The following is a 21,175-nucleotide window of genomic DNA, read 5'->3' on the forward strand; positions in this document are numbered from 1 at the left end:
TCAAGTAATCAGTCAGGGGAACTCCTATGAAGTTAACACTGACATAATAATCTGCAGTTATACAAACAGCATCTAATTACTTACCAGTTCACATATTAAGTTTAGACAACAGCATCCATGAAAATTCATGTATGTCTTGTCTTATGTTTTTATAAGTTAAGATGCACATGTGTTAATAGGAGATTCAGTAAACTAATTCCTCAGCTTTGTTCTATCAGTTTTCTTACTTGTTGGTTTTAAAGACACCCTGAACCTCCCTTCTGCTGAGCCTTTACTTGTTACCCTGCTACCATTTCGAATTCCTCACAGCTATGGATGGCAGCTTTGCACCTTTCAGACATAACAATCCTATGTGCTGGAAGGTGCCTCGACCAAGACAGAAACTAAACAGCTGCAGTAATTAGTCTCTTGAATTACCCTTACTCTTTCATTGATCCTTGGTTTCTCATTCTCTCTCCATAATCCCAACGTGAACTTTTAACATACTTCTGGACCAACAGGAAATGTGTGGACAGGCAATCATCTATAAAATTACCATATCGAGAAAATATAAGACACTTGCTACAAATTATCTTCACGTATGCAGTCTGTAAAGACTTCTCTGTTCCTAACATATTCAAGCCTTCCATAATAAGAACAAGATGTGTGCTGAAAACATTCCAAGTACCTACAAACTGTTTTAAAGCTGTGATTACGATTTTCAGACAGATCCAACAGCAGGCTGAAAGGTCTGACTTCAGAAGAAAAATAAGGGAGGGAAGGAATTTCATTAGCTGTATTTTATATTATGTAATTTCTTATCTCCGAATTGTTTCTTCTATATTTAATAAACAATTTATTAGTTACATCTGTTTCAACATGTTTATATAGTGCAACTAAGAGGTATAAATTTCAGGCCAAGCTCCTTTCCAGACATCTCAGAAAAAGGAAAGGTCAAAAAGCATTTATTTATGATGAAATCAAGACAACCTTTCAGGCCAGTATTTTCTGAGGTGACTAATTATTTAGGGTGACTAGTACAGGCAACCTTAAACAGAAGATTGCCTTCACCTTCTGTAATTAGCACCTTTTGAAAGAGATTGAACTGGCTACCCAAAGTCATTGTCCACTCTTAAAATTCATGGTATAGCATGAAAAACTGTATGAAAGATAGAACACATTAACACAGAAAAACTGAACACTATATTGTTGTTATATGCATCTTCCCTCCTTAAAGATGAAGTGGCCACTTTTCATCCCAACATCAATGCAAGGGATTGATGAAATGGAACGGACACTTCAGAACCGAATAGTAGCTGCAAAAGAGGGAGAGGAACTGCGGTCTCCTTACAGATGTGTGCCCATGGTCCTTCTTCTTTAAAGAAACCTGAGCTCTTCGCCTTCTCAAACCATGCAAACCCAGCATACAATCCAAAGAATCCTACTTGAAGCCCTTGTGTGTAAGGCACATTCTGCAGCTGGAGTTTCTCTATCTCCTGAGGTAGCACACTGAAATTAGCAGAGGAAGGCAGATTGTGGGACAATCTAGCCAAGAAATGGTCAGAGCTGGCAATCACTCTTCATCCCCTCTTACTCTATGGCAGCATACTTATGAGACTCAGCTGACTGCTTACTCTGCTGCAAATCTGAAGGTTCAGGGTGTCAAATTTGATAATGACGGCAGTGATAAATACTTCCTAACAAGCCTAAGTCAATTAGATACCACACTTAAATTTGCTTGCACGAATTTAAGATATCTTGGACATCTTGCTCACCAGCATGAGAACTGTGACCATCTTATTGCGTGTTTTTCACAGAGTTACTGTCATTTTTCTGTGCTTAGAATGGACAGAGTGCACAAATGAAGGTTTTGTGGACAGTCACAAACCTGCTAGAACCTGAAAACTGCTTCAAGGGCTCAGTTGTTCGTTCTCCATTTGTTTTTCTCCAAAAATAAGAAAATCACCATAAATGCATCATCTTAAATATCATTTTATATCCAACAAATGTTTAAAATATCACCTCCAAGATGTATAAAACCTCAGGCTTTCAGGTATAGACTTGTGTGCACTTTTGAAACCAGAGATGACAGACAATTTCACTTTGTACAATTTTTATCTGCAATCTTCGAATTAAGTGACACAGCCAGAGGCTGTGAATTCTAGTCTTGAGAAAGTTACGGATGCCCAAAATATGTCAGTGCTTGTACTTACGTAATTCATTGCTATTATTTCTGCCTGAGGTAGTCACTGTATTATGTGTAGCCTAGAACTAACCGAGATCAGTTTGCTTTATTTATCTTTGTTCTTACCGGCAGCGTAACCTTATGAATTTACTTAGAATTAAGAAACATCCAGCATATATCATTACAGCAGCTATATCTCCACATTAAAAATGTTTTAAAAAGAGCAAAAAACCTCCAGCAACAATTACAGCACTGCATTATTCCAGCTGTTAATATTTCCATGACCTTTCTTAATGTATGCACCTAACTTTTCAAATGTCACGCTGGCGAATGGATCTCATTAACTTTCACACAACAGCGTGGTGTACTTATTTATCATTGCTCCTGATGAAAAAAGCTGGCAAAGCACCAGCTCACTCCTGTTTCTGCTGTCCTTTACTGTCTTTTCATATGAGCGTATGTTTTCAAAATGGCTAATGGCATTTTAGTTCAACTTCCTAAGATAGTCTCCAGAATTTTGTGAATATCAAATCTCTTTTGGCTCTGCAGCATCCCTTTTTCTGTTAAATAAATGGTTTCATTTTCTGCCGTGACAGAAAAGATGTATCTGTATTCTGACTATTGCCAACTCAGTAACAGAATCAGGCAAAAACAATGAAAAAAAATACAGCTCTAGGGCCATATTGCAGCCAACATGAAATCCCAAGTACATAGTTCTGAGAGGTAAAAAAGGAAAGGTACCACCACCAGCCATTTCTTCCAAAGAAACTTACTGTGTTGGGCTTCATACTGTGCACCATGATGCTGCAGTTGCTGACTGCGCCTGTAACAGCCCTCTCCAGCCTTCAGAGCTTGCTTGAATAGCTTTTCTGCTTCCACAATAGTTGTCGCCTCCTCTTCAGCCAAAAGAATATAGGCAGTAGCACATCTGCAGACATGTCAGAAGAAGAACCATGAGGAAGTTGCATGAAGTAAAAACTGTACAAAGACATGCAGACAGTCAAGCACATACTGAATATGGAAGCAAAGGAATTTTAGTGATATATCTTTCTGGTGACCCTTTGTAAATACTGGGGCAAGCAGATTATGATTTTCATGTGTTGATACTGTATCATGCAGCCACCCTAGTACACCGACTGAAGTATGTCCCAGGAAGAAAAGCACTGTTTCACTAAGCAGTATGGACTACAACTCATTGGAGATCAAGACTGATTTAATGAACTGTTTTAACATAAAACGTTTACATTACTGCAATGATATGAAAAGAATGGATCTCTGGAGATCATCCAGTCCAATCCCCCCACTAAAGCAGGTCTCCTGCAGTAGTTTGCACAGAAAGCATCCAGGTGGGTTTTGAGTATCTCTAAAGAAGGAGACTCCACAACCTCTCTGGGCAGCCTGTGCCAGTGCTCTGTCACTTTTGCAGTAAAAGTTTTTCCTTGTGTCCAGATGGAACTTCCTGTGGTACAATTTGTGCCTGATGCCACTGGTTCTACCATAGTACTTGAGATGAGGCCTCAGCCAGACACAGTACACAAGGAGAATCATCTCCCTCAACCTGCTGGCCATACTCTTTTTAATACAGCCCAGAGTATCACTTGCTCTCTTGGCCACAAGAGCTTAGTGCTGTCCCATGAATCCACAGCATTTGCAAATATCAGATCATAAATGTAATTGTGGAGATCCTCCATCATAAAATAATAACTGGGAAATTGGCTTTAGGAATTTAGAAGGTGAAATGTAGGGGAGAATCACTTCACTCAGCTTTCAACCAGCTAATGTAGAACTCTTTAACTGTGTTCCTACTCCTCCTTTCAGGAGCATCTTCACAAAGCCATTCATTTCACCTGTTTAAATCTCTAAAAACTTGACGATAGGCTGAGTTTAGAGGCTTCTCTCATTGCTATACAAGGAGCCTCGGTAACTACTTTGGATTTGACAGATACAATTTTAAGTTGAAGTTAGGCAGGATGTCGATTTATTCCTGATACAAACAGAAAATTATGATGAGATTCTTGCTTTTACAGAAATGGAATCAGGCTGCTTGTGTTTCACAGAGTCATCTATTGAAGAAGTGGTGAAAACAAGTTTGGGTGAAAGTAAGGCTCCATACATGAATAGAACAGAATAGGTGTATAGCTCACTGCTTGCTAAAGCCTTTTAAGCTATATGCTCTCTCAGTTAAACTGTGGCCCAGTACACTTATTTTTTTTCCTTCTAATGAAACCAGTGAAGGACAATCTGTAAAGCATCAGTTTATGCAATTCTAGAATGCAGCAATCTCTGACAGCAACCTAAGGGAGTCTCTCAATTTTATGTGCTTTGGCAACATTTGTATAGTATGCCATGCCAGCAAAGCCTCACAGTACTGAGTTTACTGCGGGATCTCAGAATGCTACATTTCTCATTGGGAAAATAAATAACAGACTGGAAAAACAAAAGTCCCAAAATATTACATCATTTTCCCTCACACTATCAAATGAATGTTTCAGGAAGTGTTTACGAGTCCCTTCTCTCTTGCTTCTGTTCAGGACAACCGAGAAATCCAAGAGGGAACTCTCTTGTCTCCATCCCATAAATAAACATATCATAGACTCACCAGGAGGCGACATAATTAACACTTTTCTGTGCTAACACAGGGCCTGATCCAAAGCCTGCTGACATCAATGTGAAAACACCCTATTGTCATCAGTGCCCTAAGGATCTTCTGGGTGGCTAGTACCACATACCACCACTTACAGCTGTGCTTTTTTTCCTCCCACTGCTGGACTTCCTGTGGCAGGCCAGTAATCACGGTTAAAAATTACTGTAGTAAAACCCCTGCCCTAAGCTATCATCAAATGGATTTTTAAATGACAGAAAATAAATGTTAATGTTGTTGTCACTCACTCATTCAATTCCAAAGCTTCGTGTGCCGCAGAAATTCGGGCTTGGGGGTTTCTCTCTCTCCAGGCTTTTTGCATTACTATTCAATAAACCAAGCAGAAAAGGGGCATATCAGTCATTACAGCATTAACATGAAAAATCTATTGCATTTTAACAACAAAATTTACTGTTTTCAGCCTGACTCACTCGGTAATATTTCAAGGACCTCAGCAATCAGTCAAAAGACATACAACCAAATGCTCAGCCTTATTCTTTCATTTAATTCACCTGTTTTCCATGGGAAAATCTGACTGAGAGATTGTGCCATCTGTGCTGTTACACGCAAAGTGGGTAAGCAGCTTTTTCATCTTGGGGAGGGGGATTCCATGGGGTACAGAAGAATACGAGGATAGTTGGGGTTCCTATTCCAGCTCCTTAATGTGCAGTTGCTTTAGGAGTATGTTCAATGGAGACCACATCCAGGCTAATTAAGATGACCTCATAATTAGCCCATGGTATTCAGAAAATATAGGATTCGTGTTTCCTCTGTGTCAAAAATGCACAGTATGCTCTCCTGTGCAAGTATGCCCACAGAACACACTGCCCAACTGTCAGTATTTCTTCCATCCTAAGAGACAAAGAAGATTCGTCTCTTCAGATGCAAATTCTGATTATCAAAATAATTGTTGTACATTTGCAGCTGAACTGAAGTAAGCATGTGGATTTCACAATAAAGGCTTAATACAACTAAAGCTGCTTATATGAAATTAGGTTCTAAATGTGTTCTCTCTTTTTCTTTTTTTACAGAGCTTCTAACTACAGCAGGGAATAAAGGACAGGGCTCAGGTTTTACATAAGCTCTGCTCTGTCAGTGTAGACTAAATGTGGCCTGGATAATGTAATTTAGCTTACTACAGTACAACTGGAGGAAAATTAAACAATATCTATTTGGAACTGTTGCAAGAAATGGGAGGAAAATATAAATCCTTATTTACACTTGTAAGTGGTACCTTGAACGACTCCAGAAAGAAACAACACAACAGTGACACAAATTTAAGAGCTTATATCTACATAAAGCCTTGTACAAATCCAGGATTTTAGTAATAGTACTGCAACAACTTTCCAGGCATGACCAAACCTTTGTCTTCCGCAACCTGCCAGAGAGAACTGATGTCTGATTGTATTTTTCTTGCAGCAGTTCAGCGTAATCATTAACCTACTGGTAAAAATGGTTGTTCCCAAAGTCTCTTACTAGCGTCAGCGGGCCGTAAATGATCCGTGTCACACGTAAAGAATGTCTGATGGTCCTGTGCTGAAAGATTCATATCGTAGTAAGTCAAAGGTTCTCTTCCTGTTACCCATGTATACCTGCAGGCATGCCAACAAAGAGACATTTTGGTTAATGAAGTCACATTCAGCAAAACACAAAGGAAAGAAGGATCCTAGCTGTTAGACAGGCATGACCTGCCAAGCAGCCAAACTCCTAACTGATACACTGCATTTCAGTGTTCTGTGATGGAGCTACAGCAGTTGGACAGGAACTAGTGAGGATGGTGGGTATGTTGGTATCCACAACAGTTTTTCCACTGTTGAGTTAGATGAATGGAAATGTACAATTAAGGTCCTTAGCCCAGTACTGTACCTGTAACATCAGAGCACTTACCGATTATATTCAGCTCCTCTGAAGAGATTTAAAGGATTTCGCCAGACTTTGCATTCTGTGATAAACAGAAACACACAACATTATCTCTCCAAAATTAAAACTTGAGGTTCATCAGAAACACTGGTTACCTTCTAATGAGCCTTAACAATCCCATTTTATTTTCTATAGGTACAAATGGAAAAAATAAAGAGTATGAGAGATGCAGGCAACCTGATCACTCTTTTCTTTTAAAATAATAATTTCATTGTAAGTCGGTATCAATAAATGATACCATTCCAGACAAATAACATCCGACAAAGCACCAAATGCCAGGTGAAAACAACACCGATTAGTGCCAGGACTCACATTTACCATAAGGCAGATCTGAAAAGGGCTCACACTGGGTTACTGCACTGAAAAACAGCAATTAACTCCATCCCCATGGACTCGTTATTCGTACAGAAGAACATCACTGCCTACTTGATACTGTAAATCACTGAAAACCTCAGCCACAGCTGCCAATTTTAATCCTTCCTTAGCTTATCCATGGCAACATCTGCAACCTTACTTAAATTATAAGCGCCCCACACTTGACAAAGTAGTCTAAAGTTGATTGGCAGAGAAAAGTCCATGGCAAAGGTTTGGCCTTCCCCTGTTTTCATGGTCCTGGCATTTCTGAGTATGAGGCTCGAGTGCGAAGGAGAGAAAGCATTCTACAGAAATGGTTTGCAATAATATAAAAGCCCTGGCTGCTACACAAATAGTAGCCAAGCAGCACAGGTGGCAGGACTTCAGCTTGGTCCCTGCACTGCATAACGTGCACCAAGCACTGATATGGGTAAGGGAATTTGTCTGGGAAGAATAAAGGCATTGATTATGTGTCTGTGCCTTTCAGCCAACCACTCCAGGGTAATGAGTGTTGGAAAGCTCCATTGGTTTACTCAGCAGAAGCACCCAGTCAGAATTCAGATGTTCAGTTGTGCAGCCAGAGGGTACGGCTGTTTGACAAGCTTCAGTCTGACAGCTTTTCATAATACAACTTTCAACACACAGTAAATATTAAATTAATATCACCCTCCTCAGGACCAGAGCTACAGTTCAAAGGCTTGGCTTACTCTGCAACGAACAGTATTTGGCAACAGCTATTTGATCATCTTTTTCTCTCAGCTTATTCAGACTGGGGCAACAGGACTCTAATGGAGCACAGAAGTTCAGCACTGTGGCAGGGGGAGCTGAGGAACAAGAAGAGGAAGCTCAGAAGGTATATTACCACCTTCTGCCCTGGGTTTGGCACCTGTCTGCCTAGTTAGGCATGATGTGCGCTCTGCTGTTGTTGTCTTGGTATCTGCTGGTACTACGATTTTAGTACAACTGTTCTCAGCTGTTTGAGGAACCTGAAGCACTGTGTGAAGGCAGAGCCATCCCCCCTGCTCCTTCATAGCACAAAGTGGAGATGCTCGGCTGAGCCTCATGAGCCGAAATGCTGCGCCTTCGGCTTTAAAATGCCCTGAGTTATTTCAGAGCTGCTGAAGCATGACTGAAGGCACTGATGAGTGCACACAGGTGTTTCCAAGCCGTCCTGTGCTTCCTGCCAGTTCACCCAAATCTAATATCCTGCACCATGCAGTGCTGCTATTTGCAGCCTCTCCTCAGATGGGCATGACAGACAGCAGCTGACTTTGCAGCGCTATACGGAGGCTTCCCTAAGTGGAAATACCCAGCGGAGTGCAAGGGGGTTTTGATGCCTCTTACTTTATTTAACCTGTGAGTTCAAAGCTCTCACCTGACACGCTCTGTCGGCTGGAGTCCGCCTCCCCGTTGGCGGCGTTGGCCGCGCTGGGCGCGCTGTTGTCCACCCCGCCCAGCAGAGGGCGCAAGTGACTCACCGAGACCTGCTCGATGAACGACGTGCCGTACTTGCGGAAATACCACCACTCGAAGATCTGAAACACACACACACACACAGCGCGGGTCAGCGCCGCCCCTCAGCAACGGCACAGCCCGACCCGCCTCACCACAGCCCGGCCCTGCTCCGGGTGGCGGGTCCTTCCGAAAAGGAGCCATAAATCATCATCGCAACAAGTCTTTGAGCGGAGTAATTTGTTTAGAGATCATCTGGTGTAATAATAGCTAGCTACAGGGATTCATTATCCATGGAAAGAGATCTGGATCAGAGAGGAAACTGGGGAGAAAAACTGTTACTGCACTACATCTGAAAGCAAAGTGACCCCATTTAGAGAAGGGTACTGGTGGTGAAAGGTGCCCCTGCTCATGGCAGGGGCTTGGGATTAGATGACCTTTAAGTCCCTTTCAACCCCAACTCTCCTGTGATGCCATGATACGTTTCTCTCACATGCATACCTATACTTTCAAATCAGAACAGGGTCAAATATGGACTTTCAAGGGGTCTCTGAAGCTTTCACAAAGGCCAAGTTAAAGCCCTGTTCTGAACATTTCCAGTTTGTGTGTTTAGAAATCCAAATCTAGAGTTTATTCAGGTAAAGATCGTACCTAATGTAAGATCATGGAAACCTGTAATGAGTTCTCGAAGTGCATGGCTATGAAAAAACAGCTGATAGTTAAGAGAGATATTTTAATAATAAGAATTGACTAATCACTCATAAGTCTTCTTAATGCATTTCAGATACTTATTATAGACTTCCCCTTTTTTTTGCCTTCATTTCTCTATGCAAGCACTTCTTTTCCCCTGTGCTATGACAGAAACATTCTCCTTCACATCTCTGTTTGCACGTGCAGGCAATCCCAGATTGCTTTATCTCTCTATGTAGCAACAAACATATTCTGCATCACTTGGCTTATCTGATCTTCCTGCCTCATTTTTCAGTCCAGATACTCCACCAGAAATGCATCAATTCACAAGGGATGGTTTTGATCGCTGTTCTCACTGGACTAAATAGTGATGCCTATCAGTGATATGAATTATGCTTTCCTGTTTATCATATCCAAGACAGGAGTCCACTCTTACACAGCAGATACTCTCTATAGTCCTCACCCAGTGCATGTACTGAATCTTCAACCAAAACAGCAGGAAATGTCCTTGCAGGCAACTTCCACATCTCAGAGCTCACATTCAGACTTCAACTTAGGCATCTAGGTCTCTGAGGAGTAAGGGCTGGAATACCCTTGTAATCTGAGGGGCGGTAACAACCAGTCTAATGGATCTAACTAAGGCTTACTCCCTTGAGGAACAGGATAATGATAGCAGAAGATTCAATGGTTAAACCTCTCAGATAAATAAGACCGGAGAGCAGCACATGCTTGACTGACTCAGTCATCCTGCTTTTTAGCACACTGCCCAGCCTGTGCCAACTCTCCCAGACAATGACTGGGCATGTTTTAGGGATGTCACAGCCCAGGGGCTGTTTGCAGTAGACAGTACAGAAAAGATCCCTGTTTTGGGAGGCAGGAGTGTTCATCCATATGGATGTGACTATACAATGCTCTTAAACAAAGAAAGGCCCCTCGGCTGTTTATTTTAAATCTGTTTATTTAGCTGCTAGGAATGGCCAGTTGACACACACAGATCCTACAGTCCTACCCAGCCTGATTCTAAGAGAAAGTTTGCCTCTGACCATGACCTCTGTGTCCTCAAGGACAGTTTTGAAGGCAATGCAGCCCCATTCCTTCTGGATGAAATTCATCAGCTGAGCATCTTAGCCTCTGCTGCTGGTTCTGGGACTCAGTAAATCAAGGAGTAAATACATACATTGCTAACAACCAGCTTATTCAAAATACCTATTTACTTATATTTTACCTCCCTCTGGAAATAGATGGCCTATGTGTAATATTTCTCTCAGCACTGGGTAGGCCGCATTTAACTTGTCTGTAGACCTAGGTATAGGCTGCCCTCCTACAGACTTCCTGTCTTATCTGCTACCTGGCAAACACTTCAGGTTTCTTAGGAACTCTCTCCTATGGACGAGTTTGCCCTCCTTGATCTGTCACATCCACTGAGCAAGGCAGAAATGTAGAACAACTACCATGTGCCAGTTTTCAACTGCTGAAGATTGTCCTTGTACAACTGTCAGACTTCCAGGAATTGGTGGGAACACCCAGAACTCAGTCACCTCTCTGCCCCTCTGCAGCAGGCTATACAAAGGTAATGAAACAAGCAGAAGAATGTTTAACATCTAAAAGAAAATAAAAATGACAGGTTCTTTATGTATTATTTAGGTCCTCTTTGTGGCATCTTCTACTAGCACCATTGAGATAGAGACTCACACAGACTGTGCCTCCACTTGGGCTGCTCAATATTAGCTAGTATAGCCTCAGCACTCATGCTCTACCTCCATGTTGACTGCCCTGCCAATTCTTATCTCCCTGGTATTTGCTTAGTTTATTGCAGAATGTTTCTCATTGTGTAGCAGGAAACAGTTGTTATTTATCCCTCAAGTAGGAAAACAAAACATTCTTGGTGGACGTTCAAGAATGAGGTTCATTGCTGCCTGTGATTTGTTAGAACTATCAGTTTGCCATGCAAGTGCCACCACTATTTTGCTACACAGCTTTCACTCTGGCGCTAACACGTTACACATGCAGCCTTCTTGGGAAACCTCAGTGGCATGCAGATACACAGCTCCAGCTCGCAGCATTCGCTGGACATCAGTTGTGTTCCATGTTACCCAACTGTGGCAAACTTCAGCCTTTCTTAAGACACCAGGGATAATACAGCTACATTGTATTCTGTGAGTCAGAACCGTGTTTTTTCTAAATTGAAAGTAACTGTGGTGAAATCAAGTTGCTAATACAGTGTTTTAACTGCAGCTTGGGACTTCATTTCATTTCTATTTTTAACATCTGAAATAGTGCAGGGATGAATTAAATATATGCTAAGTTGTTCATTTTAAGCTATATGCTCTGAAGTCATTATTAAGGAAAACAGTTGAATTAGACTTCCATATTGTTCTGTGCTACTCAGAAAAGACAAGAGGTCTGAAATTCTTGCATCATATCACTTTGGCTACAGTTAGGCCAGATTTTCACCTAAAGAATGAAAACAAAGTAAGAGACAAAAGAAGACAGGAGTATTTTGCAAAGGAGTCACGTAGCATGCAATTCCCCAATCTGAACTCTGTAGAGTCATTGTTTCATGATCCAAACATGGAATAGGAAAAGCATTCGCTTTCCCATCAGTTACCACACTTCTGAAATGATGGAATTTTCCATCATTTCATAACCTGCAGAGCTGTGATTTCTCCTTCTGATTAGGAATTGCAGCCAACCAATAATGGAAAGAAATCAGCCAGACCATATGGTGGAAAATTCCAAGGAATAATAGAATGTCTAGTCTGACAGATACCCCAGCAATGTACCACTTACTGAATTTTTCTAGCTAAGGTTCACTCAGTTTCATCTCTTCTTGGAAGGCTTCTACAGATGCCCTTTTCCCCCTTCATCATATCATCACTACATCCTACCTGCTTCTTGTACTTTCCATCGAAGTACTGCACTTAGAAATTTCTTGCTCACAAGTCTCTTACTGAGCTCCTTCTTCACTGGTTGCCTTCATGACTACAGTACAAAGTGTAACTACACCTGTAATCATGCTATATATGCAGGGAATTTAGTTACAAAGAATTTAATCACTCTTTAGGGGCTTTGCTCCTGTTTATCTCCTTAGACAGAGACTCTTTTTTTCTTGCTGACTTCTCCAGCTGTCTTCACTATTCAACAGTAAGTACAGAATTGTGCCTGTGGAAGCCATGTATTCCCTCATTCCTCTGTGTGTTGTTGGTGGGACCTGGCCTTTTGAATCCTTCTTCATTCTGGGTAAGACTACCAAGGTTACTGAATTTTACATTCTGTATCCTCTTGCTGTGCATCTGAATAAGTGAATTGCACTGAACAGAATCCAAGTCTTACAGGTCTGGCTCCTGAGCCTGTGTTCATATTCTGAAAGAACTGATGTCTCCAGAGCTCTGTCCTGTGCTTTGGGGCTCAATCCATACAACCATGATGAGTGCCCAAGGTACAAACATTAAGTAATTGCCTTCTGCTACAAATAAGCCCCAGAGCAAAGCAGAGCAGCAGTACACCTTATGCTTTATACCTGAAATCATCTAAGTGAAGAGTCTCGCTGGCATTTAGGAGTCAAGCATGGGATTTCTCTGCCTACATCTACAATAAGTGATGTGGAAGTAAGTGAGAATTCCTTTGAGGTCAGCAGATATACAGTGATGTTAACCAGCCCCTGGTGATGTGTCTCTTTTTCCATTTACCACCATGGTAACTAAACACCTACAACTGGCCTTCTAGTCTTACAATTAAGAGCCTAGCTTGGTACGGGGAGGGAAGGCCTACAGCTACATTTGGGTTTAGTTACAGGACCTAAGGTTGACTGAGCAAAGTAAAATAAAGCAAAGATGACACTCGCTTCTGTCAGTTAAAAGGCAGCACTCATTATCAAGGCCCAATATAAGCACCGTACCCTAAGTACACCTTAGGGATTGTTAAGATTATTCTTAACCTCCCTTTGTGAAAATATTGAGCAAAATCCAGAGCATAATAATAATAATAATAATAATAATAATAATAAAGAATGACACCCACACAGTCTAAAATTCCATTCTGGATAAAATGAATTGATTAAGTAGTATCAATATATGCAGTACTTACCAAAATAAGTCCCGAGATTAATGAGGAGGTGCCTGTCAGGGCGACGTAGAACTTGGGGGTTAACGTGTTCAAAAACATACTCACTGAAAAAGAAAAAGAGAGGAAACCATGAGTACAACAAGAGCAGGACATGCTCTCCTTTTGTGTTCCCTCCTCCTCCCAGCTATTCTCCACTTTGAGTAAGTGACGAGTTTACTTCTGACAAAAAGGTTTAAAGAACATCCCGTTTCATCTGCCCAACATGGCGAAGTTGAACATTATAACGCCCCATGCTGGGTTTTGTTTTCATAGCAAAGTCAATCAGAAGGCGGTGCTGCACACACAGATGGGTCTTTGCCATCGCAGTCAGAATTCCGCTGCCATTGGCTGCAGGATTCCCCACAATACATGGAAGAGATCCATGCCAGGGTTGGTGTCAATGCGCTGCGTTCAACCTTGTTTCAGTGCCCTGCATGATCCTGGTGAAACCACCAGGACAGATTCTTTTTAACACCTCTTACTTTTCATTGCCTCCATTTGCTTTCAATATCTTGCCTATAAAATAGGAGATAACAGTGTTTTCCTAACTCATGCCTCTGTATTAATCTTTGTGAACCACTCAGATAGTATGGTAATAGTGAATAAATGCATAGAACAGGTTAAGAAAAGACCTAACAGATCTTCTGATCCAATTATGAAAAACAACAGCAGCATCAGCACCAAAACTAAACCAAAACCAACCAACAAAGCAACCAACCAACCAACCCAGGATAACTATACAGATTATCTGAAATCCAGGGCAGGAGCAAAGCCCAGTGAGCTGCAAGGAATAACAAATCCATTTGTGTGAGTTTCTGGAAACTGAAACACCTTTTTAGTCATTTTGGAAGCTGCCAGGAGAATCATCAGGTAGTGTTGTGGAAAATCCCCATGGGTTTAGGAGAATAACATCATCTTTGATTAGTTTTAGGATACTCTTACAGAAGCTGCTAGAGAGCATTAGAGTTCTTTTGCTAAATCCCAGATGTATTAAGAAACCTTTCAACTACGCATCACTTCATCGCTTCCATCTTCTATGAGTCAAAGTGTTGTCCATTAAACTACATAGAAGGTTAGAGCATCATCTGTGAAAAACCTCACGTAGTCTTACTCCTAACCAGTCCTGAAGTACTTCTCATATATTCATATGTGTACATTCATATATATGTATTTGTACACATATGCATGTGTGTGCAGGCAAAATACCCTTGCAATCTGCATCTGAGACTGATGAGAGAACAAACAACAATAAGCAGGTAAATGTAAAGGCCTGGAGCAGATGACTGAACAGGCATTTAAAACGACGATGACAGAGTCGGGTACGTAGGTGGGAGGCCCCCAGCTCATTCTGTTCCCTTCAGAAATGACACTTGCTGAAATTAATGTATACAGAGCCAAGAAATGAAGAGAAGACAGCAACAGCGTGATACAAATCATCAAACATACATGACCAATAAAACAGAAAAATAGAAATGCATCACTAAAAGCAATGGAAACTCTGCAAATCAGCAGAGTTTTTTTTTAAGGTCTAATCCAGATTGACTTTGAAATAACAGTCCCTGCTTATCCCAGTCCCAGCATCCATAAAGAAAGAGGAAGAGAAACACCAAAATAGCTTCAGCTTCTACAAATGACCCACGAGTCCTTTAGAAGAAACATTCCTCATTCCGGAATGCAAATGTAAAGCAGAGACACATTCAAACAGAGTCCCTGGGGATATTTCAGACCGCCAGGAAACTGCTTCCTCTGCTTAAGTCAGGGTATCCCCAGGAGACAGTGCCCTGTGAGGAGCACGGCTGCACATACCCTGCAGTGCCTGCAGTAAGGCAGAGAGCTGAGCAGCAGGAGTCCTTACAGATGAGCTTTAACTCGTGTTCCTATGCCACAGGCACATGGAATTCTGGCTTTTTCCAATTACACCGGAAACAAAATCCTGGAAGAAATCTGATTTCCAAGTACATTCAATACAAAAACCTAAAACATTTACCAAAGCTGTGAATCCACCTAAGCCTGTTACATTATAGAAGATTCCACAAGGGTAGCACTGAATATGGATGTAGGATATTTGCTTTAAGTTTCTATTGACTATTTCACTAAGCAGTGCCAACATACTCAGTTGTCATTACCAACTGCCATCAGTAAACATCACTTTGGGAAATGCATCCACATTTGGAAAAGCCTTCCCCACAAACTGAACTCCAAGCTGCTCATCAGTACAGCAAAGTGAGTAGACTGCCGTTAGCTTTTGTCTGTCACCACATCTGCTGCAAGCAATTTATACTGATTTATAGATGAACAAGCAGATCTGAATGGAGATGGGATTTTATTTATCTTTTGCTTGCACAAGTACTGCTGCTTTACTTTGCTCACTGTACTGCACTGGGCGTCCATTCACGCTGCTGCAGTTGCTCCCTTTTAGAGCTTAATGCTGGGAGCTGGCAAGGAGAGCAGGTGCAAACTGGAAGCTCTCAGAACGCACAGAGCACAGTGCCTGCTCAGCAGACCAGCTCTGTTATTTGCTACAAGTTACATACAATTACGAGAGCTTCCTATCTTCCCTGTATCTCTAATTCTTTTACTATTCTTCTTCCCACTGATTAATAAAGGAATATTCAGTTCCATTACGGAAGCTATCAACTTCTGCCAATTATTAACCACCTTCCTCGTTCCTCCATCTCTGTAAATATTATTAACCAAAGCAAACACTTTCTAATATGAAACACATTTCCAAAACAGAAAAACTAAGCACTGGAGGATTTGTGGTCAGGCTTTTTCTATGCTGAAGTCAATGAGAATCCAGTCATCATTTCAGTTCTAGTTACTGTAATGTTAATCACCAAAGTAAAAATCAATTCACTTTTAAGGTTATCTTGTGTGCATCTTTATTTATATTTATTTTAAAAAAAGATTATTGAGGAGTTGAGGAGTTGATGGAATACAGTAGAGCCTGTGTTTCTGTAAAGAAAACCAGCACGACCTATGAACGCTGTCTAAACAAACCAAACGTGTCTGCTCATGAGAGGCTCCTGGCCCTAAAAATAAGCCCCCTGCCTTTCTTCCCGTCTCTTTATTGCTTTCATTTTAATCATGCTTGACTCATTCAGAATAAGGCACTGTTTACATTTCCAGCGTTGCCTGCATGACACTGACAGATCGTTCCATCCTACTGTATAACGTCTAGGGAAGGATTATTATGTCATCGTTAGCGGTGCACGCTCACACAGATGAATTTAGACCCGATTCAATTCCTGGCAGGCAGGCTAATAAAGCAATCAAGCTGTTGAGGCTGATAAAAGAGGAGACTGAAATGTTCTTAAAGCTGATGCCATCTCATTCCTGTTCTATTTGTTATTCATTCATTGCCTATCCTCGTGATCTTTGCTGAACACAGGGATAAATAAGAAAGGAAGATCCAAGTATGTTTCAAGCAACAAAATCCTCAAACGCTGTAAAATGTACAAGGTGATGAGGCACTACACTGCTTTGCAAAGTTCTGCAAGGACTTGGGGATTTCAGATTTCAAGCACAGGAGGAACCACTGCAGGAGAGAAATACTGGGTTTAAACCAGCTGAATTATCATCATGATACTCTGTCAGTTCTTTACATTAAAAGAGCTTTCGGGGTGGGAGCACTGTGAAGGGTGCTAATAAAGAATGAATAGCAGTGTTACAACAAATCATACACACAAGCAGCCAAAGCAAAGAAAGGACTGCACCATTTACTGCACTTCTAAGAGGAAAAATCATCCCCTAGACTGAATGTTATCTTCTAAAAGGGCTGAACAGACACCAAGAACTTAGAAGAAATAAGACGCACCGTAGACTCAGAATTCAAGATCAAGCAGGAAAAGGATCTAAAAGTATTGAAATCTGCATGAAATCACAGCTCTTTTTGTGCCGGTATCTCCATGCTCTCTGGTGAGACATGGTTTCTCTGGACAGCAGCAGCATTTATGAGCATGAAGCTCAGTCACAGAGCCTTTCTTGTGCACTGCTGGTCCTTACGTCACCATGGCTACAATATCCATGTCACTAAGAAATTTCATTGCCTCCACCCTCCACAGAATTTGCTTAGTGTGCAAAACCATGAGAATTCCTAATGCCAGGAGCCCAGCCCTGCAGAAGGATGACAAGCTAAGAAGATCCACAGCCATCTCTTCCAGCTGCCATTCACAGTGGTCCCATGTGGATTAATGGAGTCTCCAGTCCAGAGCTGTCACAGCAGAGCTGCTCTACTCAAGTGTTAGTAAAGACGGTGACATCAAGTTCAATAAACTTACTTTAATGCATGTATAAAAATCCCCCTCTCTGAGCAGGAAACATGTGTGTGAAACAAAACACTGCATGCTCTTGACTCTAATTGAACTATTCATATATAACCTTTTTGAAGGCTCAAGTTTGTATCTCAGAAGAATTTCAGCGATATGGGAAACCACGCTAAGGTCACACTGAGTTATGCATTCCATACTGTGATGGCCTCCAGCTCAACACAGCTACAGACCGCATCAGATTTAATGTTAGCATGGGATACTGCCTTAGGAACAACACTACTAAAACAACCCCAATCCCAAAACCACAGACAAGAAAAACAAAACCTTTACCATTGACTCGGGTTTTCCCTGGGAAACTACCAAGGGTGTGGGTTTTTTGCACTCCTTTCTGAAGAAAGTGAACATTGAAAAGTTGAAGAATCTGGTGGGCTGAGCACCAGTTTTACTTGAGCAGTCATAAATTCTCTGCAACTTCCTTCTGTAAGGCTTTTTGTGTCAGTCTGTTTTCAGAACCTGACAACTTCTGACTCGGCAATAGACACATGGCCATTCCAGGCAGGAACAGCCCGTGCCTCTGTGCTGTGCACGAGGAAGTCCAGATGCCCACTCACTTTGTTCAACCACCTCCGCTTGTCCTAAAGGCATGAGGCTGAACAGGAGTTACATTCAGACATCTGGAGCCTCATCTCATGGCCGGTGATATACTGCTCTGGGAATGCTGGATCACAGCCCAGGTGAGAATCAATGGTGCTGTGCCAAACGGTACCTATTGCTTCAGATAACGAATGGACTCTGAGTAGCGTGTAGGAAGGACAGAAGAGACAAGAACAGCAAAAGCAAAAAATGCACATGAGAAATTAAAGATGTAACACGAGTGTAAGCAAAAGCTATTTCTGCTTTAGCAAAGATGGTTTGTGATCAGAGGTATCTTTCATTGGAGGGAAACAACGCTGTCAGCGCTAACAGCTGTGGTCATTTTGAGCAGCAGTACTGTCAACAAGTTAGTCCACACTATTAAATGCACCCGGAGCCTTGTCACAAGCTTGCTGTCACCATTCATGGATCTTCCCACAATTTCCTACTCCCATGGAGGTGATGAGCAGCCAGAGCCCAAAGAACACAGCATGTCAGTGCAGCAGGGTGCAGCAGTGCTTCAGCAGCTGCTAATAATAGCTGCCGTGCAGTGGGAAACCCCACGCTATGCACAGATACAGGACCCAATATACCAACCCCCAAACAACCACTCTCTGCTATGAATTTAAATACTAAAACCAACATAGGATAGGCAGACTCTATCACAGTATTTTGCTATTCCATTTGTGTAAGACCACGACCTTCCTACCTTTGTGAAGAATAAAGTAAGGAGAAAAAAAGATCAACTTTCCTCCACAGAAGCAGCCACTATCATGCAAAGTAGCTGCTACATTTGCCTTCCCTGCCAAAGGATGGGGACATTTCCTCCTGCATTCACAATGCCGTGGTGACATGAGGTAATTACACAGCTCCTGTTAATTGTAGAGCACGGGGACTGAATACCCAGATTTGCTAATTATTGGCAGCAAAAAACTCTGTTTAAAAGAAAAAACAAAACTGCCACTGCCAATAGACTCCAGCATTTACATTTAGATAAAAGAAAAAGGAGGGAGAAAACATTTCCTGGGACCTTGCAGCCCTCATCTGCCAGGGATTAAACTGTGCCGTGCATTTCTTTATGGCCAGCACTGTGCCCTGCTGCTAAAAGCGGGATCCTGCTAATAATAATGCAAGAATGGGAGGGGAGAACTGGGCCAATTAAGAGTAAGACACGAAGGATGAAGAACGATATATTGTGTGAATGGATTTTCAGAGCTGTGTACGTGTAACAGCTGGTTGTTCCTGGGTTCTTAACCAAATTCTCTTGCAACGTTTTCAACCTTAATTCTTCTAAAATTAGTTGCTTGTCAGCTGATCTGAAACGCAGCCAATGTCTCACCTGCAGATTTTAATATTGCAAGAAGCATAAAAGTCCTGGCCCTAATTGCTGTGTAAGTGATGTACCGTGTGTGGAAGCACGAGCTCAGGTTTGTGACGGGGTATTTCCTTCACTACGCGATGCTACGCGGTGTCTTTGCAGGCACTGCACACCTCCATGGGCAGCTCATGGCGCTCCACCCCAACCACAAAGTATTCCAACTAATTCACGCTGCACTTGAAAACTTCTCTAGAAACCAACTACCACCGGTATAACAGAACCGATATGGTTGTATCAAGTTTTCGTTCATGAAGTCAGAACTACCTGTTAACCTCAACTGCCCCTTGCTCTGAGGCATTACACAGATCTCTGTGCTTTAGCTTTTCAAAGCTGTATTAAAACAAAAGCCAATTACTAAACCTCATTAACTGGAGTCATTTGAGACAATTAATGGATTAGCACAGTTCTCTCACAGCCTAAGTTTTGTCCTCTCTCATAGCAGCCCAGAGAAGAACCAGCTGCATTGGCTCTTCGCTTGTGGTTCATTAGCTGCCTAAGAACACTCTTAACTAAAGGTTTGCCACAGTGATTAATTCAAATGCTGTAGATAACAAAGGCTCATCTAATCCAGAGAGACCAGTCACGCCAAGAGTTTTCACAACCAGCTACTGGCTGCACAAGCCAAAATAACCCCTGGCTTCCTATTAGCCAGGGACTCTACAAGTAGGTGTTCCCATGCTAAAAGAAGGAGAGGCACATGTATAGAACACCCTGTGCTGCCCTGCAGCCTCCTTTTGTGCCAGGCAAGATTTTATACGAGCGCTAACCCTACAGATAGGGCAGTGCACATCTTCCACCCTGACCTGTGTGTTGCATTCATATGCGCACAAAGATGATGATGATCATCTTCTGCTTATTAAATCATTGCCTCAGAAAGGAGAAAAATAATCAGAAAGCATGGCTGAAATGTGCATCTTGACTGAAACCGTGACTATCTTTCAGACACGTTTTGTTGTTGGTTGTTTGGTTTAAATTCTGGAGAAATGTTCTGTTCCTGACATTTCTATCCTAACCTTGGCAGCTTCCATATATAGCACGTCTATTTAAAGAGTCTCTAAGATGCTGATCCCTTTGCATACAAGAAGTGGCAAGGTGCTCCATGGAACAGAGGTAACTGGAAAACTGGTTTGTAATTAGAGGCAGCAACCTCATGAAAATCCCCCAGAGATTCGCAACAGTGAGATCATTATCTTGTCATTGAAAACTCATCTTTGCTCCCTACTTACAAAATCAATGGGGTGTTCACGCCATTTGTCTCTAACCTACCTATTTTAAATTTCCACATGCAGCAGGGAATTGTTTCCAGTAATTGTTGGTAGGGGTAAAGCAGCACAAAAAGAAGGGAAAAATGAATTTTCTAGCAAGCGTGATTCATTACCCTTATGTATCTAATAATCAGTGTTCCCTTTCACAGCACTTCAAGCTGAGTGACTCACACGATACTCGTTCCAAATGGAAGACAAGACAAGTTAAGAAGACAGTTTGGAGCTCTTTGCCTCACTTTGGGGGATCTTCACAAAAAGCACAGCACCAAGTCTGACAAGTACAGTATGGTTTCCATTGTCGAG

General features: G+C 41.8%; 1 protein-coding gene across 5 annotated transcripts in view; it reads right to left on the reverse strand.

Annotated features, from left to right (window-relative positions):
• The window catches only part of ST7 (suppression of tumorigenicity 7), a 110,476-nt gene that overhangs the window by 37,387 nt on the left and 51,914 nt on the right, over positions 1 to 21,175 (reverse strand). For all 5 annotated transcript variants that reach the window (XM_015853590.2, XM_015853627.2, XM_015853597.2 and 2 more), the window contains exons 2-7: positions 13,308 to 13,390; positions 8,455 to 8,614; positions 6,693 to 6,747; positions 6,282 to 6,397; positions 5,054 to 5,129; positions 2,938 to 3,092 (exon numbers count right to left, since the gene is read on the reverse strand). In XM_015853590.2, the coding sequence (XP_015709076.1) occupies positions 2,938 to 3,092; positions 5,054 to 5,129; positions 6,282 to 6,397; positions 6,693 to 6,747; positions 8,455 to 8,614; positions 13,308 to 13,390 (645 nt within the window). The remainder of the gene's footprint in view (positions 1 to 2,937; positions 3,093 to 5,053; positions 5,130 to 6,281; positions 6,398 to 6,692; positions 6,748 to 8,454; positions 8,615 to 13,307; positions 13,391 to 21,175) is intronic.

The sequence above is a fragment of the Coturnix japonica genome, chromosome 1, assembly GCF_001577835.2.
Source record: "Coturnix japonica isolate 7356 chromosome 1, Coturnix japonica 2.1, whole genome shotgun sequence".
Classification (NCBI taxonomy): domain Eukaryota; kingdom Metazoa; phylum Chordata; class Aves; order Galliformes; family Phasianidae; genus Coturnix; species Coturnix japonica.